Source organism: Micromesistius poutassou (assembly GCF_964030765.1).
Source record: "Micromesistius poutassou genome assembly, chromosome: 17".
Lineage (NCBI taxonomy): Eukaryota > Metazoa > Chordata > Actinopteri > Gadiformes > Gadidae > Micromesistius > Micromesistius poutassou.
In genome coordinates, this window is record NC_140287.1 from 15,226,902 (window position 1) to 15,253,733 (window position 26,832).

Genomic DNA, 26,832 nt, shown 5'->3' on the forward strand with positions numbered 1-26,832 from the left:
CCCTCCTCTTCCTGTACCGTCCCACGCTAGCCTCTCTCCACCTTTCGTCTCTCCAGGTCCCCCTTCCATGCTTCCAGGCTCCCCTGCAGCAGCTTCTTCACAGCTGCCGGCGGAGCTTCTGCGCCTGCCGCTCCTTGGCCTCGAAGGCAAACCTGGTGTCCTGCAGCTGCTCGATGATCTCCTTGGCCTCCTTCATGTCCTGGGCCAGCTCCTCGTAGCGCTCCATCAGCTCCTGGTTCTCCCGCCGGAGCTCCACCACCAGCTGGCTGAGCTCCCCGCTCTGCTTCCCGCAGTGGGCCTTCAGCTGCTCCATCTCCGACAGCGTCTCCTCCATGCGCTGCACCAGGCTCTCCAGCTTCTCCTTGGACATCACAGCGATTTTTTTTTCCTCCGGTTCTCTAAGGTAGCCGAGCGAGGTGAGGATCGGTTAGAGGAGGCAAGTGTCCCGTGGAACGCGCTCACTTCTGACTGCGCCCGGCTGGTGGTGTTTGACGTCCAGTCGGATGGTTAAGTGGTAATCCCCTCCCTTGGAGATACACTAATCCTATCATGGACATGCTATTCAGGGAAGCCATGGACCACATGGGACGTGAGCCTTGAGCTGAACCAACACCCCCCATGGAGTCCTCAGTGGCAAAGAGGATGAGGGTGATTGACAAGGTTACATTATCTTGTGATTCCGGTCGTGTCCCCGTGCCAAAGTGAAACAGCTTACACACCTTGCACATCATGTGGCGTGCAAAGATGGGTGGTGGGGGCGGGGGGGGGGGAGGCATGTCCGGAGAAACATCACAAACCAATGCTGTGTGGTGTAAAACACGTGCCATTTAACAACCACAGGTTTGATTCTGACCAGGAGTGATCTTGTTCTTCAACCCCCTCTCTTGCCTCTCCTGACCATCAGGTCCCTAAGCGCCAAGCCCATAAACATACATTATTCTCCACTGGCCAATAAAACAGAGAATTGCTTGGCATCAACAAGTGTGTAGGATGATCCTCCATTCCGGGAGTGACCTGTAACTGAGTATTGGGGTAATCCTGCCCGGCAGCTGGGAGAGCATCGATGAGAGCGCATGGGGGGGGGGGGGGGGGGGGGGGTTCAACTGGCACATGCAACACCAGCAGAATAGCAGGGTGCCGCAGTGGAGGGGGGGGGGATCCACCGCGACAAGACACTAAAGGCCTTGGCTGGCATCCCCCTGTCGGGACAGAACGGTCCCCATGGCGACACAGTTAACACCTTGCCGTGTTCTAGGCGGTGGGCCAATCACAGGACGGGGCCAGTTGGCAGCGGATACAACTAGTTCACCAGGGAAATTCCCTGACCCAGAATTCCAACGGATGTTGACGGAGTTCCCACATAACGGACCTGGAGTGACCCGGCGGCCGTCTTGGTTCTTCACCCTGGCGGGCGGAGCTGAATGCCGAGCGCCACGTTCAGTCCCGCCGGCCAGGGTGAAGAACCAACATGGCCACCGGGTCAATAGGGCCCAAGGGCTTTCCCTGCTTTATAGTGGGCAGGGTCAAGGTCTCTCTCCCCTCTCGCTCTCCTCATTAGTTGCAGTGTTACTGGAAGGGTTGTGACCTCACACAGCCGGTAGATGTTTCAGATGAACGTTTGCAGTTGAAGATATTAGCGAAATTAGAGAAATAGCTGAAATGATTAATTAACAAAGAGTTGTATTTAAACCGATTTTGCCTGGGGGAGAAAAATATTTGTAACCAAAGCGGAGGAGGATACGGCGAATGAAGACGGACGAAGGAATGTGTTCTTGTTTCAGTATTTATTAAAAAAAAGAAAGAAAAAAAAAAGACACATCTGTTAAAGAAATCACTGTTGCATAATGTACATAAATGTACACACGCACAACAGCAAAACATTCAATCACGCATTACAGCCAATCGGACAATCAACAATCAGAATAAAAGTCTCAGCAGGCCGACTTTGTCCTCCATGTGAGCAGCTTCCTCCTCGGCCTTCCAGCACTCACCCGGAAGTAGTCAAGAGAAACAGGAAGTCAGTCGTCAGCGCAACTCCTGACAACGACCCCGACCGGCATATTCCGGAAGGAATGATGTGGCCCCCGCCTCCCAGAGAGACTGATATCCACACTGGACACGCGCACACACACTCAGTCACACAGCGTAAAGTGTCCCTATGTTGCCGCCAGGCGTGACGGCTCATTGCTCATCACAGGTCAGGTCAAACTTGTGACATCACAAGTGGGCGGGTCCACTCGGACGGCGAGTTCGACTCCAGCTGGGACACACGTGTGATGTGGTACGTTCGAGATGGCTTGTGAGGACCAATCACTACCCAGTATACAGAGGTCCTTCGATGGGTCGACCAAAAGCTGCTCAGAGGTTCACAGCACTGTAAAAGGTGGTGGCGTGGGTGTGTCGCCATGGCGATGCGCGTCAAAGCACACGTCGACGCGTGTCCACTGGTCCGGCAGGAGTAAGGGGGTCGAAATATGTGCGAGTGAAAGAGTGAACGAAACCGAGTGAGTGAAAGAGTGAACGGGATAGTGAGAGAATGCAAAGAGTGCAGGTTTCATGATTTTAAAAAAAAAGAAGAAAATAAATCATCTTTCCTTCTATAATTACTACGCTTTTCGACATGTTCCCCGGGGTTGGGGGGTGGGGGGGGGGAACATGCCGCTCAGCGCAGTGACGGGGTTGCAGGGTTAAGGATTTCAGTGCTCCACCTCAGAGCGGTGCCAGGGCTGCTGGGTAATGATCTCAGTGCTCAGTGGTCCCAGGCTTTGGAGAACAGGAGCGTCCTTGTCCCCTCGTCGTCATTAAGGTCGTTTCGTTTGAGGAAAGTCTTTTTTTTACGGACGATAAAAAAAATTAAAAAATAAAAGTAAATCGCAATGACGCTGAAATGTTAGAAGGGTGATCTCCCCGACCCACGGGTGACGGAGCGGGAGTGTTGAAACGCTCCATCGCCGCCGTGTCCTTCAGCAAGGCACCTCCTCGGTCCTTTAAATAAAAAGTTGTTCTTCAGTGCACATGCACGGCGGGCCCAAGCAGCGGTGGCGGTGTTAATGTGTGTGTATGGGGGTGAGGTGGGGCGGCGGGGGGGGGAACGCAGCGCGGGGGGTGATTGAGCCTATGTGCTCTGCTCCATCGACCTCTTGCCCAATCAGAGATCAGAAAAAAGGCCTGTTGTCTTCTCCCATTGGCTGGAACGAAGGCTGGACCTCCAACAGCCCCATATCCATTCGATAAAAATGTTGTTTTGTTCATTTTTCAATTCATCGTAAATAAACAAAAAGTGAGGAGGAGGAGGAGGAGGAATGGGGTAGGAGGAGGGAGCAGAAGTCCTTCCAGCATGAAGGTGATGCAACAACTAGTTCCGTTGTTCAGTTCATGAGTTCACAAGAGGCTGATGGCGGGGGGAGACTCACCTGTTGCCCCCCCACCCAGCACCGGCCGCCACCTCCCCCCTCTGCGTCGGGGACCCCCCCCAGACGCTGGACCCCCGCTGGGAGGGCTGGTGATGTGGGGGGAGGGTCCTGCTAAATGTAGAACTGGTACAGAGCCAGCTCGTCCATGAAGGGCCGCACCAGGTAGTCGGTGGAGAAGTAGAAAAACAGGCCGAAGAAGATGGAGATGGGCAGGGCGGGCAGAGCCTTCTTAAAGATGGCCAGCAGGAGGAGCGTCAGACACAGGCCCTGAGAGAGAGAGAGAGAGAGTGAGAGAAAGAGAAGGAGAGTGAGAGGGAGAACAAGAGCAATAGGAAGAAAGAGACATAGAAAGAGGGAGAGATGGCGGGTGTGAGAATTACGAGAATAACGAAAGAACAGTCTTTTGAGTCTATAATAAAACCAAAACAATGAGAATACAAATACACAACCGGGGAGGATATATCTAGAGAGGGAGGGAGAGACGGAGACAGGCATTGAGAGACAGAGAGAGAGACAGAGAGAGGCATTGAGAGAGAGAGAGAGAGAGAAAGGGTGACCTGAGAGAGAGCAATAGGAGACAGAAATGGAGAGAATGACAGACACATGGACAGGTGCATACAAAAGAGAAGAAGAGAGAGACAGACCAACAACGAGGGAGAGGGACGGAGGACAGACAAACACACAGACAAAGAGAGAGAAAGACATTATTAGAGTACAGAGAGGACTCACAACGAGGATGGCCACAAAGCAGGCCAGTGTGGTGTTCCAGTCCCCACTGGCCGTGGCAGAGGCCTTTCCCACCAGCATGCTGTAGAAGATGAAGTCCCCCAGACCCAGCTTCACACCCCCTGGGGAGCAAGGCAGGCCCGTTAGAACGAACACACACACACACACACACACACACACACACACACACACACACACACACACACACACACACACACACACACACACACACACACACACACACACACACACACACACACACACACACACACGTAATTACTGTACAAACGAGGGAGAGAGAGAGAGCGATGACAGACGCTGAACATGTAATTGTCGTAAATTGTCGCTTCCTGATTGGCCGGGACTATAAACGGTTCCCGTGCCCGTGACAGTATTTAGGAGACACAAGCCGAGCCCCACAAACGGGATTTAAAAAGAAAACGCACACGTATGATTTAAAACCCATCAGTGTTTCATTGTGATTGGTACTCACAAACAAGGGACCTTTGTTACCGGGTAGAACTCAGTTCCAAAGTCATAGGGCAGAACAAAGTGTTCCACAAAACTGTAAAGTTATGACTAAATGACAGTGACTTCCGAAAAGCGTGAAAGTTACGAAAAAAATGCAAAACGTACGAAAAACACCAGGTTCGGTAAAAACGCCACGGCCTCGGAAACGTCTCGGAAATATATCGGACTTCCGCAAATAGAAAACGGATGCAAAAAGTCGGTAGAAAGCCAGATGTCCCGACGCGGACGTGACGGCGGCGGTACTCACGCTCCTCGTCGTCGTCGTCCTCCACGGGGGGCCGGTCTGAGGGCATCTCCTGGATCTGCCGCCGGGTCTCCTCGGTGGACTGCATCGGGCCCAGCTGGTTCTGCTGCTGGCTCACCCAGTCCCGGCTGAAGCCGCCGCTGCTGTCCTCCTCCCGGGGGCTGCTGGGGGGAGAGGCCTCGGCTGGGGGTCCGAACCACACCACAGTGGGTCAGCGCTACTAACCTCCAGTCCCATGATGCACTGCGACGTACAAGCCCTATAGAACTGGGACTAAGTAGAGATGGGTCTACATAGAGATGGGTCTACATAGAGACGGGTCTACATAGAGACGGGTCTTCATACAGATGGGTCTTCATACAGATGGGTCTACATACAGACGGCCCTCTATAGAGATGGGGGGGCTGGGGTCCCTCTACTCACACAGGGGCTCTGGCGGCGGGGGGGCCTCAGTCTCCTGGGCATTGTTCCTCTTCGGGGGCCATTCCGTGTCGGCCATGTTGACCAGCCAGACCATGGTGGCTGCACAGAGCAAGAAGCACAGGCTTTCATTAAGAAACTAAAGCAAGCCTACCCAAAATGAACCTCAAATTTGCTGCTCTTGCCGTGCGTGCCATTGAACACAAGTTATAATCATTTGGACACACTGTGGAACGTCATCTGAGTGGCTTCTACAATGGCTCCTTACAGGAGTAGATGAGGGCTGGGAAGATGGGCTCGTTCCTCTCCTGGGCCGTCTCCACCAGGATCCTCAGAGGACCTTTGGGTGACAGCACCGCCAACAGATCTGTGGAGACAGGAGAACGCAGCAGGGGTCAGATGATCCCAGGGCGAACACCACCCACCACACCCAACACACTGCTCCCCGAGGGGACATCCATGACATCCACACCCCTAAGAACCCGAGTGAGGATCTGGGCTCAAACTGGCTCAAAGTCCCTCCCTCCCGGTATCGTTAGTAAACTGATCCAGAACAAATGTGTCTGGTGTCATACATACTATATAGCCCTGCTACTATGCTAGGTTGTCAATTAGCTAAACCTAGCATGAGAGACTTCCGCAGGCCAAGACAGGGTGAGCATGCTGTACAGAATGTGCTTGCATTTGGAAAAAATCTTTGCCCAGCTTCCTTCTTAGATTCCAGAGGGGGACGGTATGCTTGTGTGTCATCTGAAAGCATAAGACGTAATCTGCGCGCACGCGCACACACACACACACACACACACACACACACACACACACACACACACACACACACACACACACACACACACACACACACACACACACACACACACACACACACACACACACACACACACAGTCAATTCATTCATTCATGAAGAAATGAGCCCGTATGCTCACCGTAGATGGATATGGCGGCCAGGATGAGCCAGGCGGTCCACTCGGGCAGGTACTTGATGAAGACCAGGGCCATGAGGGCGCTGATCATGATGAGGTAGCTCTGCTGCAGCCGCAGGGGGCCCTTCCAGTGGATGCAGATCATGCCCACCACACCGAAGTTCCAGATGATCACGGCGATGGTGATGTAGTCCATGGCCACGTTGTACGTCTTCAGCACCTCCCTGTGAGGGGACACGACGTCGTCAGGGACACGGCGTCGTCATGGACACGAGTCGCGGTGTCGTCAGGGACACGGAGGTCACTGCTCTCTTCGTACCATCATTGACGGTTATGGTCTACTTTATATATTTTTGTATATATATTTATGTCTTTTACTCCTCCAATACTCCTTGGATTCTGTGTTTTGTATTTAAATGCTGTCTCGGCTGCATTTAATACTGTGTTATGTATGGAGGTAGATTTGTGTCTTTATTATGCAATCAAACAGAATAGGTTTGAGAGCAAAACTTTCCACACTACAATCAAAAAATAGATTTGAGAGCAAAACTTTCCACACTGCAATCAAAAAATGTTTTATTGCAAGTAAAATAAATGTGATTAAAAATGTATTAATGGGAATCCAAAAGTTTTGTTTGCGAATCCAAAAGTTTTGCTTGCGAATCCAAAAGTTTTGCTTGCTGTTGAGCTGAATCTCGTGGGCGGGACCTACGCCAAAAGATTTAAGACACGTCTCTATTGGCCAGTCTCGATCAGAATGACAGCTTGGCAACAGCCAGTTAGTAACGAGAGAGGGAGTTTTGAAGTCCATGATGAGACCGAGCGGGAGCGGAGTTGCCAAGCTGTCACTCCGATCAAGACTGGCCAATAGAGACGTGTCTTACATCTTTCGGCGTATGTCCCGCCCACGAGATTCAGCTCAACAGCAAGCAAAACTTTTAGATTTGCAAACAAAACTTTTGGATTCGCAAGCAAAACTTTTGGATTCGCAAGCAAAACTTTTGGATTCGCAAACAAAACTTTTGGATTCCCATTAATACATTTTTTATCACATTTATTTTACTTGCAATAAAACATTTTTTGATTGCAGTGTCGATAGTTTTGCTCTCAAATCTATTTTTTGATTGCAGTGTGGAAAGTTTTGCTCTCAAACCTATTCTGTTTGATTGCATAATAAAGACACAAATCTACCTCCATAGTTATGCACTTTGTAACACTTTTTCTTAGGAAAGGTGGTCTAGAAATTAAGGTGATAAGTAACCCTCAATAATCAGTCATGTGGCAGAGGGGCTCTGCTCTGATTGGTCCATTTTCAAATGGGAAGAAACTCTGATCCTCTACTCAGGTTGAATGGTCACTAAGGTACTGCCTTCTGCCCTGTGGACTGAACCCACTGAACTCACTGGAGGCAGACAGAGGAGACGAGGGCGAGCACGCGGTGGACTCACTTGAGGTAGATGTAGGTGAAGAGGAAGAGCAGGAGGAGGGACGAGAGGAACAGCCAGCCCTGGATCACCTGCCGGGATAAGAGGTCATCAGACACGACGCACTGAGCCGTCACCATGACAACGCACCAAGACGCCACTATACACCAAGCAGGCTCAGTCTCTATGATTGACGACATGGGACACCAGGCAGGCTCAGTCGCCACGACGACATGGGACACCGAGAACGCTAATGTCTAGAAGCGGTACTTGCATCGGTACTGCAGTATGTAGTACTTGATAGCGTCTCACCGAGTAGCAGCGGTACTTGTAGAGCAGCACCAGCACGCCGGTCATGACGATGATGACGCTGATCATGATGAGGGCGTTGAGGACGGCGTACAGAGCCTTCTCCCCCACCGTGTTCTTGTCCTCCGAGAACGGCGTGTAGATCCTGGGGGGAGGAGCAGCGCGGGTCAGTGAGGTCCCGACCAGGGAGGGGAGGGGGGGGGGGTGAGGGAGGGAAGAGGGAGGGGGGGGGGGGGGGGGGTGAGGGAGGGAACAGGGGGTACGTCCAGGGGGTACGTCCATGATGCCAATAGTACTTGGCATCATGTAATATCTTAGCCTAGCCATCATTGTTGTATACAGGGTTAGAAAAAATGAATGAACCCACAAACAACATACGTGTAATCCGGGGCATATGAAGACTGAGACCAGAAAATAATTACTTTCTCTGCATGGAAACCCATTCATATTTTACGATCTCATAGGTCCCATGGGGGTCTACCGGAAGGGGCGGGACCTCGCCACTCTATTGCCCCGGGGAAGAAGAAGTAAATGTCCACCCCCACACTAAAAAGGACTTGAGGAGCGTTTGTCTGACGTCTGAAATTCAAGTCCAAGACCGAGATGAACCACCAGGGGGAGAGCTTCCTCCTTACATCCGGTTTTCAGTTCAGGTTCATTTTTCACGCTGGTGGTGGATGGACAGACCAGCCCCATAGTCCACGTATGAGCACCACCTAGTGGCAGGATGGAGCCATCACACTGTAGATACATATTATATACATATCTTTTTTTATTTGTTCTGTGCCTTTCTGTACAGGACAGGTTAAGACAAATAGGGAAGGGGGTTGAAAAGAGAGAGGGGGAAGTGGGGAGTCTAGTTCCAAAATCACCCGATTGGGTCAACACACACACACACACACACACACACACACACACTTACAGTCTCTGCCCGTCGCTCTGCGTGTAGAAGCTGACGGACTTGACGGTCGCCACGACGACCACCATGCAGAGCGTGACAGGGACGAACAGCATGATGACGTGTTTGGCGCCGTACTTCAGTGTCAGCTCCTCGTCGTCGTCGTCCTCCACCGCCGCCACCGCCGCCGCCCCCTGGGGTCCGGTGGAGGGGGGCTGCCCGTTCCGCTCCGCGGCCCCCCCACCTCCAACGTCCCCGTCGGCTCCGTCTCCGCTACCCCCCCGGGAGCGCAGCCTCAGGCCCCCCGCATCGTCCTCTGGCCTGGGGGTCACCGCCTGGAGGACAGGAGGAGGACAGGTTGAGGTCGGCAGTACTGTCCTGTACTGTACTAGTGTGGTGTCCTACTGTACTAGTGCACTGTCCTACTGTAGTGTCCTACTGTACGAGTGCACTATCCTACTGTACAAGTGTAGTGTCCTACTGTGGTAGTGTAGTGTCCTACTGTACTAGTGTAGTGTCCTACTGTACTAGTGCACTGTCCTAGTGTCCTAGTGTCCAGGTGTACTGCACTAGATAGATGATAGATACTTTTATTGATCCCCAAGGGGAAATTCAAGGTCACAGTAGCTTTAAAGACATCACACATAGCATACTCATACAGCATAAACAGGATTATAATTAAAAATAATAGATCTACATGAATACTATGGACAATAAGATACTGAATAAAATAAATAAAATGTCCACAATCCACATGAATGTGCTACGGGCTGTATAGGCTTGCAGTGACAGGACAGGGACTGACCCTTTGAACTACTGTACTAGTGTAGTGTCCTAGTGTACTGCACTACTGTCCTGTACTAGTGTACTACGCTACTGTACTTGTATAGTGTCCTAGTTTTATGTCCTAGTGTACTGCACTACTGTACTAGTGTACTAGATCTTTAAGCCACCGCCACTGTTTCAATTGTGCTACAGTAGAGGAAAGGAAGTGGAGAGGAAAAACTGGATCCTTATCCTTGACTCCCTCGTTAGGAAAAACCATTGATACATGGAGTGTTCGTTTACTGGTCCCGGAGACAAGTAACAACAAGTTTACGATACCAACACGAGTTTCTACTCCTGGATGGTGGCTGGCTCTAGGAGTACTGGAGTAGAAACTAATTTATACTCTTGTACGGTGGCTGGCTCTAGGAGTACAGGAGTAGAAACTAGTTCATACTCCTGTACTCCTAGAGCCGGCCACCGTGCATTGGCTGGGTCGAGGAACACATTCCGCTCTGGGCTAAACTGGAGCAATCTCACCATGTATAAAGCCAAAATACCCCCCAGCAGGAGGCCTCCGGGAGCTCCTGTTGTCGCATCAACATGGGCTCGGTATGACTGTTCTGTGGCCAAAACAATCCAAGTCTTGGCAAAGCATCATGGGTAATTTTTACCTATGATGGGTTGAACACTGAGCCAAAGATGGCCGCTGTCCAGCCGACTGCATAATGAGACATTTCAGACACCGTAGCATGTTGTGTGCAGTGCGATTAACCAGCGTCTGCACTTTTAACTGGAGAACCTTATATCTAGTATCAGGAGTAGCTTCCATGCCTCAATCAGAGATAATAGTTAGTATTACACAACAACTGCATGCGTTACAAATTAACTTGTGAGTCGCTCTGCGTTTCGTAATGAGGGTGTATCGAAGTTATAAGGGTTTGGTAGTTACTGACAGGAAACGTGTTTAATACCCTGTTGGGACGGATCACAAACCAAGGGTGATCGGGAAGGGGTTCACTTAGATGATGATGATGATATGGAGTTCAGATGTTCTACATGGATTCTAAATCCAGTGCGACTGAGGCTCATAAGTGAAAACTTAACTCAAAACCTAGTCCTTCCACTCCCACCACTAGAACCACATTAGAAATGTCTGTTAGGGCTCATCTCCTCAGTTGAAAAAGAGGTCTACTCCAATGCAGGGAGACAAAAGGATTGTGGCAAATATCTTTAGAAACATCAACGGCTTGCTAATAAATCTGGGGGGTTGATTTGATTGGTTGAATAACTGACAGACAACCACATATGCAGACATTGTTTAGGATAGGTGTGAAGGAATTCAAATACAATAATAAATGACATGCATTGAAGGTTATACACCAGTTGTAAGCTTTGCATTTAAAACGTGAAGTATTCCTTTCAAACATTACAATGTTGAAGCCTCTAGAGGAAAAGTGGAAATAAATTTGATCCGGTAAAATGTTCATGATTAATTAATGGCAGGGTGAGCCCTAATCCTTCAGTCATCCCATTAAGAGCCTCCTTAACGTTTAAACACACCGGTCAGCGAGTGGAACAATTTCGCAAACCACACACCATTTGATTTACAATGTTCCCCGCATACAGAATAGTATATGTGCATGTGGTGCACCGTGACCTGAGTGCAATGCTCATACACACCGTGTTGTTCTCCACGTCCTCTGCATTGTTCGCCATTGTCGGCCCGAGCAGACACTTGTCCTCACATGCAAGTCGCGTTCTTCTGTATCTGAAAGAGGTTAAACGTATTGACGTAAATCAGGCAACGCAAACGATGACAGATTGGCGAAGGAGCACCGCACGTTAACAGTGGAGGTGCAGGATGACGAAATGGGCGGGGTGCCTTAGTTCAACATGCTATGATAATATATACACACTTGTGTGGCTGTTTCTACACAAAGACCACATGCAAATGGTCATGGTGTACAATATCACAGTGACTGCTGAACCACCTGTCATACGGAGAGTTATCATACATGAAAAACAGACTTTCTGATCGCAGTGAGAGCTGTGATTTGGTGAAATGTGCTGAGATTGGTGGGGTGTGTTGTAGCGTTAGCTACAAGGCTAGCGGATTTAACGTTTCCCAACCGGCTCCTCGGCACGGCCACCACGGCTCCCCGTTAATGTAGTCGGATGGTATAAACACGCCGGTCTTACCTGGCAAGGCTCGTAGACACAGCACTTTATTTGGCATTCGGAGCGTTCTCAGATGTGTATAAAACCCGGGGACTTTCTCCCTCTTCTTCTTTATTGTTCCCCCCAACAGAGAGGATCCGGTAATGATCCGCTACTTCCTGGTCACGGGATGATGGGAGAGAAAAAAATAGAAAGCATGTTCTGATAAATAAATAAATATGATCAAAATAAAATTTTGATCATATTAAAATAATAGGTGTGTTCATATTAATTAAAATATTCTGAATATTGAATCAGAAGTCCAGTATGTTTCATTATTTTTGTTTGGATGATTATTTTTAGTTGTATGTGTTTACAGATGTATAGTTCACCGTTCAATAATATACTATTAATATGTTTATGAAAATTGCTTTCCGTTTGCCTTTACTACATTTCAGAAAAAGCGTTGCTGTGAGATGTAGTGAGTGACTACCCCGATCTCTGTTGGCCTACTCCAAATGTTAGCTTGGAGCAATCATAGTGAACTGTATGTTCAGAAATGTTTTTGTTTATTAGACACTATGTTAGAGCCGATACATGCATTTACATGCAAAAAAAAAAACACCACTTTAATGCATTCGTATAGTGTCATGTCTGGCCAAGGCATAGCGATTTTGGACATAGACATAAAAACCTAGATGCGCTGAGAGAAACGTCTGCGTGGCCGCCATCTTGAGGCGGTCGACCATTGGAAATCCTTTTTAATGCATCCTGTACGCATCCTGTAAGAATACCTCACTTGACATATTTTGCATGCCTCAACAATAAAAAATAAACATGTTTATTTCAATAGGGAGTTATTTTTGAATTGTCAAACAATTTCATGACGGAATTATGCTTTTTAGTTACCACCTAAGTTTAGCTTACTAAATTGTATCGCATATATGTTTATCTCGCTGTTATGTATAGGTGTATCAATACACATTTGCTGAACATCGCTGGATAGTCATGTGCGATAGTAGCCTACTAGATGGATTTAACACCTGCATCTCTCGTTTGATTTGTGGGGCCTTTACATCCCCAATATGGCGACCACAAGACGTATCGCCGCCCGCTGATTCTATACAACAGTTTCTATGTTCACAGATCTGTGATCTCGGTGGGTTACGACTTATATTCTTCCGGTGTCACAGTGTAGCTCATCGGTCATTGAAGGAGCGAGCATCAAGCATCCACCAAAAACTGAGAAGAAACTGCCCAAAACAATGGTTAGTCTTACACGATACAACTATTGTGGCGCAATCATTTTTTCATTTGGTTGAAATTGTGATTATTGTCACGTGCTCTGTCGTCAAACTGACGTCTCGGGCACAGGTGTGCACGTCTAGTGAGCGTCCGCAGAGTGTAGTGGTCGCCATCAGCTTTCAACAAAACCAGTAACAGTCAGCGTTATATGATGCTATAATATAACAGCGTTATAGGATGATACGATGGTGTCCGGCCGGGGGCTTTACTACAAACTAAGAGATGCATGGGAAGAAACGTGATCGTTTTGGGGTTTGCTCTGTGGACTAGGCAGAAAATAGGTCACACAAGCAGTTTCTCACAACAAGAGGAGGATCAACATAATTTAAATATGTAAATCTCGCTTTAGTTTGCATGGTCTCTCTCTCCCAGTCAGACTTGGTAACCTGGTTGAATGCAAAACAAATGATGCGTGGTTATCAGTTCCCAATAATAATCGTTGTTGTGTTTGCAGTCACACACCATCCTGTTGGTACAGCCCACCAAGCGGCCGGAAGGGCGGACGTACGCAGACTATGAATCCGTCAACGAGTGTATGGAAGGTGAGCAAGGCAGCCATCGACACTGCCGGCGATAGGGGATCCAAGGTTCCTCTAGGTTGAAGGTCTGCTGTAAGAGGAATATTGTTAAATGGACTACTTTTGTACCTGTGGCTACGCAAAGCATTTTAAAATGAGTGCCTCACATTCACCCATTCAGACCATTCAACCATGCAAGGCCACAGCCGGGACGTCAGTTGGGCATCTTGCTCAGGGGCACTAAGCTAGGAGGCACCAGGGATTGAACAAACAACCCAAGGGAAGGGGAGCTGGCACTTTTAGCCGTTCTAAGGGCTGTCCCTTTTTCCCCCAGCTGCCATCTTGGTTCCATTCAGAAAACAGTTTGGTTAATGGTTAGACCCAAGATGGCCGCTGGGGAAATGATAGCAAGAGGAACCAAAGCATTCCCACTGAAGCCTTATTATTAAGACTTGTATGTGTATGTGGGAAGTACTAGAGATGTGGAGAGAGCCGTCTGGGGGTAACCATGTGTGTGGTGTTTCCAGGGGTGTGTAAGATGTACGAGGAGCATCTGAAGAGGATGAACCCCAACAGCCCGTCGATAACCTACGACATCAGCCAGCTGTTCGACTTCATCGACGACCTCGCCGACCTCAGCTGTTTGGTGTAAGTCGCCGTGACGACCATCCTTCACTGTGTCGTCTAGCAGACTCTTTCAACCGAAGCGTTGTGCACAAATTTTTGGCCCAAAAAATGATCGGACGATGTTGGCCTATCGCAGACATATCTATCTGCGTGTATGTTTGCCGATATGAAAACTTTAGAAATAGTGTTGATTTACACATGGAGTTCCCTCTTTTTATAAATGCTTCTTTGGTGGTTGAACCTCTTAAGGTGTGTTCACACCGCACTTCGCCCCGCGACACGTTTCAATGTTAAGTGAACGTGGAGACGCGAATCGGGCGAATTTTTTTTTCGCCGATACGCGCGACAAGATTTGATTGACAGCGCGAAATTTTTCCTCGTGAACAGCGAGCGCGTTCACGTGGATTCGTGCCGCGAATAATTCGCCCCGCGAATAAAGTTAAAATATTTCAACTTCTTCGCGGCATTCGCGTTGAAACAGCCAATCAGCGTTCACTCCCTGTGGGTAACGTGGGTGAAGTAACGTAAAACAGCCAATCAGCGTTCACTCCCTGGGTGACGTCACGTAACAGCCAATCAGTTCACTCCCTGGGTGAAGTAACGTAAAACAGCCAATCACCGTTCAACCGTTCAGTGAACCGCAGCTTGGAGGAGAAAGTGATTGTTGCCGTTTGCGACTCCCGCTCTATATCTACATATAATATATAAATATCTATATCATATAATATATACGATATATATAATATCACGGCACAAAGCGGTGTGCGCCTCCGGATTATATTATTAACCCATAAACGACGGGCTCTCCCTCTTCCACAACAGGTACAGACACACATCTCGGCCATGGTTGATGAGAATGGCATGAATGACCGTTGTCAGGCAAAAAAAAAATTCGCCCCGCGAATGCACACAAAAATGCACAGCGACAGATTATGATTTGTCGCGCGGCAACATTCGCCTATTCGCGCGAATAGGCGAAATGGGACAAAGTGCGGTGTGAACACACAGTTAAGGTGTGTTCACACCGCACTTCGCCCCGCGACACGTTTCAATGTTAAGTGAACGTGGAGACGCGAATCGGGCGAATTTTTTTTTCGCCGATACGCGCGACAAGATTTGATTGACAGCGCGAAATTTTTCCACGTGAACTGCGAGCGCGTTCACGTGGATTCGCGCTGCGAATAATTCGCCCCGCGAATAAAGTTAAAATATTTCAACTTCTTCGCGGCATTCGCGTTGAAACAGCCAATCAGCGTTCACTCCCTGTGGGTAACGTGGGTGAAGTAACGTAAAACAGCCAATCAGCGTTCACTCCCTGGGTGACGTCACGTAACAGCCAATCAGTTCACTCCCTGGGTGAAGTAACGTAAAAGAGCCAATCACCGTTCAACCGTTCAGTGAACCGCAGCTTGGAGGAGAAAGTGATTGTTGCCGTTTGCGACTCCCGCTCTATATCTACATATAATATATAAATATCTATATCATATAATATATACGATATATATAATATCACGGCACAAAGCGGTGTGCGCCTCCGGATTATATTATTAACCCATAAACGACGGGCTCTCCCTCTTCCACAACAGGTACAGACACACATCTCGGCCATGGTTGATGAGAATGAATTGGCATGAATGACCGTTGCCAGGCAAAAAAAAAATTCGCCCCGAGAATAATTCGCCCCGCGAATGCACACAAAAATGCACAGCGACAGATTATGATTTGTCGCGCGGCAACATTCGCCTATTCGCGCGAATAGGCGAAATGGGACAAAGTGCGGTGTGAACACACAGTTAGTGATTTAACTGGGGGGATGTCGCCATAACACCCAGTCCTAACATTCATAACACTTCAATGTAAGGGTCTGCCGTTTTGTAAATGGTCGTCTGACATCACAAGTGGGCGTGTCCAAATAGATAGATCCAAAGTATGACAGATGAATGAGCAATGTTTTCTACAGTCCACTCGGTAGGCTGGTAGACTGATCTATCCAGCACACCTCTAGGTGGACACGCCCACTTCTGATGTCAGAAGAGGCAGTTTTTCCAAAACGGCTTGCAACGGCTAATCATGCTCACACCTGATGGCATGTCATGGGACCTTTGAATTAAAACCTCTGGAGGTCTTCCAGATTGCCTCTTTAAGTGTAGAGTGAGCGTGTGTGTGCATCCGGAGACTGACGTTTCCTCCCCCCCCCCAACCCTGGGACGACCCAGGTACCGCGCCGACACCCAGACCTACCAGCCCTACAACAAGGACTGGATCAAGGAGAAGATCTACGTCCTGCTGCGGCGCCAAGCACAGCAGGCGGGGAAGTGAGACGGACCGGAGACCGGGGGCTGATCCGGGACGGGGTATGGGGGGGGGGGGGGTCAGGAACGGACAAGGGGCTGAAACGTTGTTGTAATAAATCTGTTATTTTCCTATCTGTCACATGTCAAAGGGATGGGTGGTTTGTTTTGCATGGGTGACAGCGTTTATTTTCTATGACGATGTCCAGGTTATAAATAAAGAATTGCTTTAAAAAAAAAACTCTGACCAATAAAGCGCTTTTCTCTTTCCTAAGGGGGTTTAGGGGGCTTCAATTCACTTCAACTTTATGGATATTTGAGGGCATCACAACTCCACTGGGATGTTTCATCTCTATTGCCATGGTTACCTAACTGCATGTCCCATTTCAACCAACATCTGGATTAAACTTAACCAAACTCAAAGTGGTTGTGAGTGATCAATGTTTAACAACCATGACAAAGCGATTCGAAATAGTATCTTGCCTGCTAAATGGACTTGCAGATAAAATATTTATTTTTACATGGATGGTGTTTATCTGCGATGTTTATGGATAAGCGACTACTTTGCTGTGCAGTCTGGTACCGTCAAACTAAAGTCGCTCAAAGCTGTGGAAATTATACCCGTCGTGAAATCGATTTCACAATGGAAGTGGTCTCAGAAAAAGCTTTTTCCATTTTCCGTTGACCGAAATATATTTAAATAAAACATAACGATCGCCTCTTCACTGGGGGGAGTACATCCTGGAGTAAAATATGAATGCACTGCTCTATCTGTGATGGAAGAGCGGGCATATTTGAAGTGTGTGTATGTGGGTGCGTGCGTGTTGTATCGCGACAGCAGCTGTTCACATTGCTCCTCACTATATCCACCTTTGTGTTGCGCTCGGCGCCCAGTCTGTTTCTCACACCCTCCCACCCCACCCTCAGCCCCCTCTCCCCCACCCTCACCCCCCCCTCTCCTCACCCTACCCCGCCTCCTCCTCTTAGCATGTGAAAGGACCAGTGAGTGAGAATCGATGGCGCAGAGGGCCGCTTGACAGCACAATAAACCACAAAGACGGAGCGGTGAGTTGTTTTGTTGTCGGATTTGCGGAGCGGCTCTGAGGCGACGCGCGACGCGACGCGCGGGTCTGCGGGCGCAGGACGGGGACATTTACCCCGGCATCTTTTGTTATTGCGTTCGGGCTTACAGCGGGCATCAGTGGCCGTGGTCCCCCCTCTCCCTCTCGCGCTCCTCAAAACAAGGAGGACCACCACCAGCACCCCCCTCCTCCCAGGCATCGCTCGGGAGATGGGACATTATTTTTAGATGAACACACCGTTCCCCTAACGGATGGACTATATTTAGACCCTCTGCGTGTGTGTGTGTGTGTGTGTGTGTGTGTGTGTGTGTGTGTGTGTGTGTGTGTGTGTGTGTGTGTACCGTGCGCCGTGACGGAGAAACAATGTGCATGTGCAGCCGCGGGTTTGGACGAGGGTCGTCTGACCGCATCTTCCGACGGGCGATGCGGTAGCTACCTTAATGCGGTCGACTCGGGCTGTGAAACAAAACAAGTGACAGGGGCAGCGGTGAGGAAGGCTTTCCTTCTCTTCCCACGGAGCTCCCCTGGAAACCCAGCGAGACGGAGTGTGTTATTCTAATTGGCTGGTTTCATGCGTCGGGGGTTTTGCATTTGAGTGTTTACCTCGAACTGATGGTGCTGGTGGTGGTGGTGGTGGAGGCATCTGGACAGCTGGGGCCAACAGCCATGCTTCCAGGTCTGTCTGTGTCCTGTCCCCCCACAAACAGTAGTTTCTTTGAAATATTCAATAAAAAGCCTTATTAACGTCATCATTGATAACGATTGGATCAGTCATCAGGAAAACACGATAGAAAGTTCTCGGATGAAGCGAAATATTATCCGCCCCCCCCCCCCAGTCTGAAATCGAAACGTAATATATTGATCTTACGGCTCTCTCTGTTGTAACTGAACTGTGTTTCTGACGACCTCAGGTGACCCAACAGACCACAGGTGCTGTGCCCGGTCGCAGTTGACTCCTCCTCCATCACCTCGGCCCTCACACGCTGAGAGATCACCGCGATGCCCCGGCGGAGACGTCTGGGGCCGGAGAGCCGTCACCTCGCCGCTGTGATACCCGGCCAGAGCTTCCCATGACGCCGCAGCGAGAACGCAGCTCCACCGCTCTGCATGGGGTCTCCTACAACACATGAAGTAGGTTCAGAAAAAGATAAAAACAAAACCTCGTAATGGATATTGGATGTATTTTAGAAGGATTGTGGTGAATTTACTTAAATTAATACATCAGTGTCCTATTATGATATTTTAATATTGTAATGTAAAGGCCTGCCATCATTCTAATGTCAATGTTCCTCATGGGAATAAGTGGAGAGGTTTGTGTGAGTTTCTGCCCTGTCGTACCACCATTTTGGGGATGTACTAAGAAGGGGGAAGGTAGAGGGTGTCTGACTCCCAGCGGAAAGGTCCTGGGTTCGATCCCTCCTTAAAGACATGCAGCTGAATCCTTTGTAGGTTTCCTAGGAACTGGGCCATCTGTGAACCCAACAGTAAATAGTATTAAATTAACACATGCTTGTGTCGTGTGCGTTTCAGTTGACATGGACGATGAAGATGGGACATGCCTGCTTGACGTCTTGTGGTGAGTCCGGGTCGAGGATGTTTCCGGGATGTTCCGGGTTCTCTTGAAACATCCCCATCCATTGCTGTTAATGTCACGTCAGTTCTCGGGTGCCACACTCTGCGTCACCGCGGGGGCTTGAACCAGCGACCCCGGGATCTGCAGTGAGGAGTGAGGTCCACCCTGGAGGACACCGGGCCCTGCCTCATAAACATCCTGGAGTCAGTGTTGTGTGACTCACTCACTGGGACTGTGGACACAGCAACTCATACAACAGAAGGGCAATTTCTTTGTACCTTCATTTAACATACATTACATTTCTGTTAAACACGTCTAACTCGGGTCATCCATTCAACCATTCATCCATTCATCTTTATATTCATCGATGCACCCGTCTGTCACACCTGGTCTGGTTCTCTCTGTCCGTCTGTCACACCTGGTCTGGTTCTGTCTGTCCGTCTGTCTGACCCGGTCTGCTTCTGTCATTCCCAGTGACCCCCAGGCCCTGAACGACTTCCTCCATGGGACCAATGAGGTGAGAGAACCATACCGCTATTGTTCTATTAATAGAATACACAAGGTAGCACTTTAACAGACGCCCACTCTTTATCACAGCACTAGACACAGCATGGAAGTATTGTAGTATTTGGGGACAGACTCACAACGTCACACGACAGACTCAGACACAGACACACACTTAACATTTTTTTTTGTGTATTTGGGGACCTGCCCTCAAACGCTGCTCTCTCTCCAGCTGCAGTCAGAGGACCTGCTCATCTCCTCGTCTTCCGGGGAGCCCTCCCTCTTCGCAGACCCCCCGGTGAGTGGAGCACACAAACACACACACACACACACACACACAGGGGTACACTGCAAACACACACACACACACACACACACACACACACACACGGGTACACTGCATACACAAACAGGTACACTGCATCCACACAGAAACACACAGAAACACAAAACGTTACACAAAACATACACACTAACACCACGCCACACCCCGGTACAAGCACATGGGTACACTGCATACACACACGCACACACACACACACACACACAGGCACTCACATACACATGGGGGAACGCACACGAGTACACTGCACACACAGGCACATATGGGCTCAGACACACAGGCACACCCTTTAGAGAGTGATTCACCCGCAGCATCTGTGCAGGTAACGGCTAAACCATGCCAATTAGATGATGAGAACCCCTCCCTCCCCACCTCCTCCTCCTCCTTCCCCAGAGCCCCGTCTCCTTGCTGGGAGATGTCAGGGACTCCTCCGACACGCCTCCTCCGGGCTGCGTGGACCTCTCCTTCCTGGAGGAGGCTCTGCTCTCCTCCCCAGAGGGGTCCCAGGTGGAGGTGCAGCAGGAGGTGGGAGACCACCAACCGCCAGAAGATGAGGACGAGGATGTGGGCGGAAGAGGCGAGGAGGAGGAGGAGGAGGAGGAGGAGGAGATGGTGCAGGAGGAGATGGCCTGTGACATTCTGCAGCAGAGTCTCCAGGAGGCGGACATCACAGAGCAGACCCTGGCCCTGGAGGCCGACCTGGTCCACCCTGGAGACGGCCTGTCCCTCTACGCCCCCGCCCCTCTCCTGCTCCCACCGCTGGCCCCGCCGTTCCTCCCCAAACCTCAGACCCTGCCCAGGGACACCCAGGCGGCCGTGGAGCCCCCTCATCCCTCCCTGCTGGCGGTGGGGCCCGGCTGTCCCTCCCTGAGGCCGACCGGCCCTCCCCAGCTCATGGGCCTCCTGCCTGGGAGCGTGTTCCCCGCCCCGCCCCCGGAGAGCTCCTTCTCCCTCAGCCAGGCCTCCAGCATGATCATCCACAAGGCCATGCCCAGCCTGACCGGCCGTCACCTGATGGGCCCGGGCCTGAGGGCGGCCACCACCGCCTCTTCCCCTGGCATCCTCCTGCAGAGAGCCCCTCTCCACATCCAGCCCAAACTGCCCATCAGCATCCAGCCCAGATTGGTTCAGATTAGTCCCAAGCCGTGCGGGCAAAAATGCCAACAGGGTCTCACCTTTGTCCCTGGGACTCCCTCGTCTAATATCTTGCTGTCCCAGGCGGGGTCGAAGGCTCCACCTTCACAACAGCAGCAGCAGCAGCAGGCCCACCAGCACCTCAGCAAGCCCCTCAGTCTGCAGCTGGTCAACCAGGGTGGCTCCTTCGTGCTCCAGCCCCAGGGACTCTTCCAAGGCCAGAACCAGTTCCTCCTCCCGGGCCAGTGTCCCGTCACCATCGCCCAGCCGGCCGGTGCGGCGGGACCCATTCTGACCTCCAGCCACCAGGGGTCCTCGGTCCACGGCGTGGCCGCGGCCCCCGGGCAGCTGGTGGACCGGCCCCACATCCTCACGCTTCCCCACAGGCAGCTCAACTTCAGCCCCGTCTTCGCCACCCCTACCGGGCAGCTGTCCCTCCGCCAGGCCACCGTGCTCTCTGGGTCTCTGCAGCTCCAGTCAGCGGCCCCCACCGTCTTCCAGATGCCAGCGCACCTCGCCGGGGCCTACACCTCGGGGGGGGGGCAGGGTCAGCGGGCCACTTTGGTCCACAACTCGGCCCTGGGGAACCACATCACGTTGATCAACAGCTCCGGGGTGCTGCCCCCTGACCTGACCTCCATCTCCATCCTGAACGGCTCTCAGCTGGTGCACGGCATTCCCTTCGCGGCCCCGGCCCCGAGCATGCAGGCCGGGGGCCCCGAAGGACAGCTGAACCTTCAGCAGGCCTCGGTCGTGGTTCTGGCAGACCGCACGCTTCCTGAAGAGAGGGTCCATCCAGAAGAGACCTTCCACCAACTATCACAGGTAGGTTCCCTCGCCTTTCTTCACATGGCTGTGGAGGTTTAGATGAACCAGAATCAGATTGAAGGGAAGGAGACCTAATAATGTTAAGAGACCTTAAAATGGATGGTTCTTTAAAGGTGCACATTTCTGTTCTTTCCATGACCTTCATTATTAATGTCACAGAGTGGGGAATTCACCAAGATCTGGGTGATAGGATCACGTCTTTCTCTTTGTGTCCTTAAAGGCCTTCCGACCAGTCGTCCATCACGTCTCCGTCAAGCCCCCCTCTCCCCCGGTGGTCACCGTTCTCCAGGCCCCAGCTGGACCCCCTCTGGTCTCGGACCCGGTCCCCCAGCTCTCCAAACCCCTGTTGCCCCAAACAGACGAGATGAGCCAAGACGTGGAGGAGCTGGACCACTCCATGGTTACCAACCAGGCCTTGATGCAACTCCAACAGGTCAGAGGTCACCAGAGGGTTGGATGATGTAGGGCTGGATTTGATTGAGTGTTGGATGTAATCGCTGATGAATGTATTGGGTGATGTAACAAGTCATTGACCCATGATCTGCCAATACTAGTAAGTAACATCATGTAATCTCATACATGCATCATATGTGAACAAAGGTCACATTGCAGAGATGGACCTTATATGGACAAGGATTGGCCTCAGATGGTGTGGATGGGGACATTATAACCAAAATACGCCATCTGTTAACCCACTTCCCCTCTATCTGCATGACTTTGTTTCCTCTGCAGCAAGCACTTAGTTCTCCCATCACACCTTCTGAGCTCCTGATGGGAGCTCTACCAGTCGGGCTGATGGATTCCCCTGATTCCACCCCAGACAATGAGAGAGAGGCTCTGTCCCAGATACAGTCCTCTATGGGCCAGGCTGACACCCTTGCTGCACTCGTGGACCAATGTGTGGAGGCCTCCCCCCTCCCGCCTGACTCTGAGGAAGCACTTGAACACCGTTCATCCCGTCCTGTCCAGGAGACACCAAGCACAGCATCACCCAGCTTCTCACCAATCAACCAGGGGGCTCCATCTCCACCAGAGACTCCCCCGGCCCCAGTACCAGGTCACCAGCCTCGGTCCCTAATCCAGCCCCCGGCCCTGGAGGCCTCACTTCCTCTGATGCAGAACTTGGACTCAGTTCCTCAAACCCTGTCTGAAATCCAACCCCAGGTCCATGTCTTAGAAGCCTTTGTGTCCGACATCCAAACCCAGGCCTCAGTGCCTCACGCCCATCCCGAGGTGGTGGTCCCGGACCAGGACCAGGTCTTCAACCTGTCCCAGCACCACCATCACCACCAGTACCAGCAGCATGGGGCCCCGGCCACGCCCACCAGCCTCTCCAGCGGAACAGAAGAACCGGCGCTCCAACAGCACTCACTAAGCAGTAGGTTACATCAGCTTCCTGTAACTTGAACATCACCCAATCAGTTTCTCCCAGTTCAACTTCGTTCGTCTGTCAGTACCACATGTTAATTCCACCTTCTCGCTGGTGTCTCCTCCTCAGAGCCAGCAGCTGCCTTGGTCTTAGAGGGTCCAGAGTTTTCCCTTGATGCCCCCCCGCCGTCTCTAATAATCCAGGCCCTGGGGGGCCTCGAACCCCTGGATCACCTGGAGGTCCTTCAGGAACCTTACCTTCAGCCCGAGGAGCAGTCAGACTGCCAGGTGAGGCATTGACACGGAAGATGGAAACCAAATCCTTCAATGGATCAGTAGATCTCATCATTGTTTTTATGAAGTACGTTATAGAAGTAGTCAATAGTCCACAACAAACCTAACCAAAGATTTCAAATAACTAAATGAGTTTCCTACTTGTAATTGAGACCATCCATCTCAACACACTTGCTTACTTACCAGAAGGCGTCGTATCTGTCTGACTACAAGACGGACCTGGACTCTCCACTATTGATGTCCTCTGCGCTGTCGTCCTCCTCGGGCCAGCTGGCAGAACAGGTGGAGCAGGTGACGGAGGACAGACCCACCCCTGCAATGCGACGGCTCAGGTATGCGGCCATGCCTGGCAGTGCAGGTATTACACAATACCACAGCAGCACATCTTCACAACAGATTACGACCGCAGAGGAGACGTTAGTGTTGAACCCTGAAGAGAATGTCAAGGCTACAGGTCATTTAGTTTGTTTTCAATGTGTGGGATATCGGGGGGGGGGTTTATGGGGCCTAAGGGGCAGGGTAGTTTCTGGGCGTTTTACTCTCAGCAGAAAGGTTCTTGGTTTGATCCCCCGTATCCCTAGCCTAGCGGAGGTAGTTATCCTTCAGAATGATGCCCACAGCCTACCTGCTCATTAAGGACTCGTTGGATTCAAGCGGCTCATAAATGAGGAAAAAAACGAATTAGCATTTCTGGTCTGGCCTTGGCCCAGTCAGAGGCGATGGTTAGTGTTAATGAGTGTTTGATCCTGGTTTGGGTAGAGACACACAGCACTGGGACTTCACCGCTCTGGCTCCACGCCACACAGTTCCCTCTGGCTCCATAAAAGTGATTGACACCCAAGCAGCACGGTGAACGGGAGGGTTGTTGCAAACGACCGGTTTCAGCACAATCACGCCTCCTCTCATCACCATCACTGTCGGCACCTGTCCAATCACAGGCCTATCCTCCTTGTTCTGAGAATGCACTCCCAGCAGCATGGACCAAACCCACTGCCTGCAGATGGAGGCCACAGGGGCTGCTGGCAAGCAGAAATCTCCTAGCCAATCAGATGATTGTTAGGTGTTTGTTAGGCTATTTATATCATATATATGACATACTGTATATATTATGTATAGCAATTTATATCATATATATGACATATATATTATGTATAGTAATTTATATCATATCGTATATTATATATTAAAAGATGGATTGAAGAACCAGTAGTACCTCTTCCCTCCCTGTGTAACCCTCCTACTCCTCAGGTTCCAGAACCAGCAGCTCCTGGACCAGGCAGCGATCCAGACCCCCTACACCCACACGTCCTTCTCCACGCTGGGGGAGGCCGTGGGCCGCCTGCTCCCCTACCACGCCTGCGCTGGACCCCTACCCCCCCAGGACCAATTCCACCCAGGTCAGCAGGGGCTTTGGGTCTCCTCCAGGGACTCTTTATTCACACAATGCAGTCATTAAAAAAAACCCTCCCTCCTCTTTTAGAAATGTCACACAGACAGCATTGACTGCACCTTCTCAGACCGGGTCCAGGAATAGTTTAATGACTTTAATTACTGAAAACGTCAGTTCCAGATTGATTGATTTTGGGACTAAACTAGCAGACAGGAAGGACAAAATGGACCTTAATGCATCTTTGAAAGCAGCAGATAACACCGCCTCAGATTTTGTTCCACTTGATAACTCCAGTGTAATGAAGTGTCTCTCTCTCTCTCTCTCTCCCTCCCTCCCTCTCTCCAGTGGACCAGGAGTTTGACTCTGTGTCCGGGTTTCTTCTGAAGCGAACCAAAGACATGGTCAACAAATACAGACAGCTGCTGGTCGCTGAGGCTCAGGTGAGACAGCGCTGCCTCTTCGTGCTGTAAGATAAACGCCTGGTGACCGTCTGGTCTCCAGTCTCCTCTAGTCTGAGCTCACCTTCTGCTCCCCCACTGGGGGTCCCACAGCAGGACAGCCCCTCGGCGGAGATGGTGATGCTGGAGCGGCTCTTCCTGCAGGCCGAGCGTTTCGCTCTGGGGGAGGACCGGAGGCGTGCCCGCAGAGACCCAGGTGAGCCCGGAGAGGACCCGGGGAACCAGACCCCGGGGGAACCAGACCCCGGGGGGTTAAGGGGTTTCACATGAAACCATCTGAACATGTCTTGATACGTCTGCCTTTAGCCGTCTGACAGAGAGAGGAGTCATAAGGCCTCTGTACTCCCGTGGGTCCGTCTTGACACCAGCCGTTGCTTCTGTTCCAGAGTCCTTCATCGCAGCCCTGAGCGGTCCCGCCTCTTCGCCGTGCGGCCCCTCCGGCCCGCTCCCCAGCCCGTCCCCGCCGCCCACCTGGACCCGCCTGTCGGACCGGCCCCCGGGTCTGAAGACCTACCGCTCCAGCTCCCGGGGGGGCCTGCGGCTCACCATCAAGCACGAGTCCGGGTCCCGGAAGGTGGTCCGCCACGCCGCGTGCGACCCGGCGCGCAAACGGAACCACGCCGGCCTGCTGACCAATGGCGGCGGCGGCGGTGGTTCTGTGAGGGGGCGGGACATGGAGGCGCTAGGAGAGGCCACGCCGCCTCCACGGCCTCTGAATGGCAAGGGGATATCCAACAGAGCTCCGCCCCTTAAAGCCGCCGCCGCCGCCGCCGCCGGGCCGCCCCCGCCCGTCAGTAAGGCCGCTGAAACCCGGACCGCCCCCGGGCCCGAGGCGAAGCCCGCCGGTCCTATCACCGCCTCAGAGCCGCGGTCCGTCTCGCCGCCTCGTGATGTCAGCCCTTGTGTGAAACGCAATAGGCCGGAGGTGCCCCTGTGGGCGGAGCTTAGGGCCAGCCCAGCGGCCTCACCCCGCCAGGAGGACAACGTGTTGACTGAACATCTGCAGAGCGCCATCGACAGCATCCTGGAGCTCCAGCGTCTTCAGGGGCCCAGCGGGGTCCAGTCCAGGGCCCCGCTGGGCCCCTCCCTGGACCAGGCCCTCACCGGCATCCTGGATGGGAAACCAGTGAGGTAGCCTGACCGGCGTGGGCGTGGCAGGCTGACCTCCACCAGCGGGCCCATGTCGTCGTGGGGGTCTCCGTCGTGGGGGTCTCCGTCGTGGGGGTCTCCATCGTCAGGGTCTCCGTCGTGGGGGTCTCCATCGTGGGGGTCTTCATCGTGGGGG

General features: G+C 51.4%; 3 protein-coding genes across 3 annotated transcripts; 2 read left to right on the plus strand and 1 right to left on the minus strand.

The window, feature by feature from the left end:
- Positions 1–1,778: 1,778 nt before the first annotated feature.
- psen1 (presenilin 1) lies at positions 1,779–11,985 on the minus strand. The gene is made up of 11 exons (XM_084482213.1): positions 11,875–11,985; positions 11,356–11,443; positions 8,932–9,242; positions 8,013–8,154; positions 7,725–7,792; positions 6,280–6,500; positions 5,603–5,701; positions 5,338–5,436; positions 4,918–5,097; positions 4,143–4,261; positions 1,779–3,680 (listed from the first exon to the last, which is right to left on the minus strand). Exons 2-11 carry the CDS (start codon positions 11,389–11,391, stop codon positions 3,525–3,527), a joined length of 1,431 nt encoding a protein of 476 aa, XP_084338339.1. The 5' UTR covers positions 11,392–11,443; positions 11,875–11,985; the 3' UTR covers positions 1,779–3,524.
- A 1,029-nt stretch (positions 11,986–13,014) lies between these two features.
- Positions 13,015–16,819, plus strand: LOC311362082 (enhancer of rudimentary homolog). Its single transcript, XM_084481890.1, has 4 exons — positions 13,015–13,100; positions 13,592–13,679; positions 14,183–14,303; positions 16,499–16,819. Exons 1-4 carry the CDS (start codon positions 13,098–13,100, stop codon positions 16,599–16,601), a joined length of 315 nt encoding a protein of 104 aa, XP_084338016.1. The 5' UTR covers positions 13,015–13,097; the 3' UTR covers positions 16,602–16,819.
- Positions 16,820–19,190: 2,371 nt separating this feature from the next.
- LOC311362309 (BRD4-interacting chromatin-remodeling complex-associated protein) lies at positions 19,191–26,682 on the plus strand (the record flags this gene model as incomplete). Its single annotated transcript, XM_084482132.1, has 12 exons — positions 19,191–19,231; positions 19,703–19,745; positions 19,965–20,030; positions 20,469–22,034; positions 22,258–22,470; positions 22,770–23,415; positions 23,536–23,693; positions 23,886–24,031; positions 24,948–25,096; positions 25,435–25,529; positions 25,641–25,743; positions 25,934–26,682. The coding sequence occupies 12 exons, from the start codon at positions 19,191–19,193 to the stop codon at positions 26,680–26,682; spliced, it is 3,975 nt and encodes a 1,324-aa protein (XP_084338258.1).
- Positions 26,683–26,832: the final 150 nt, after the last annotated feature.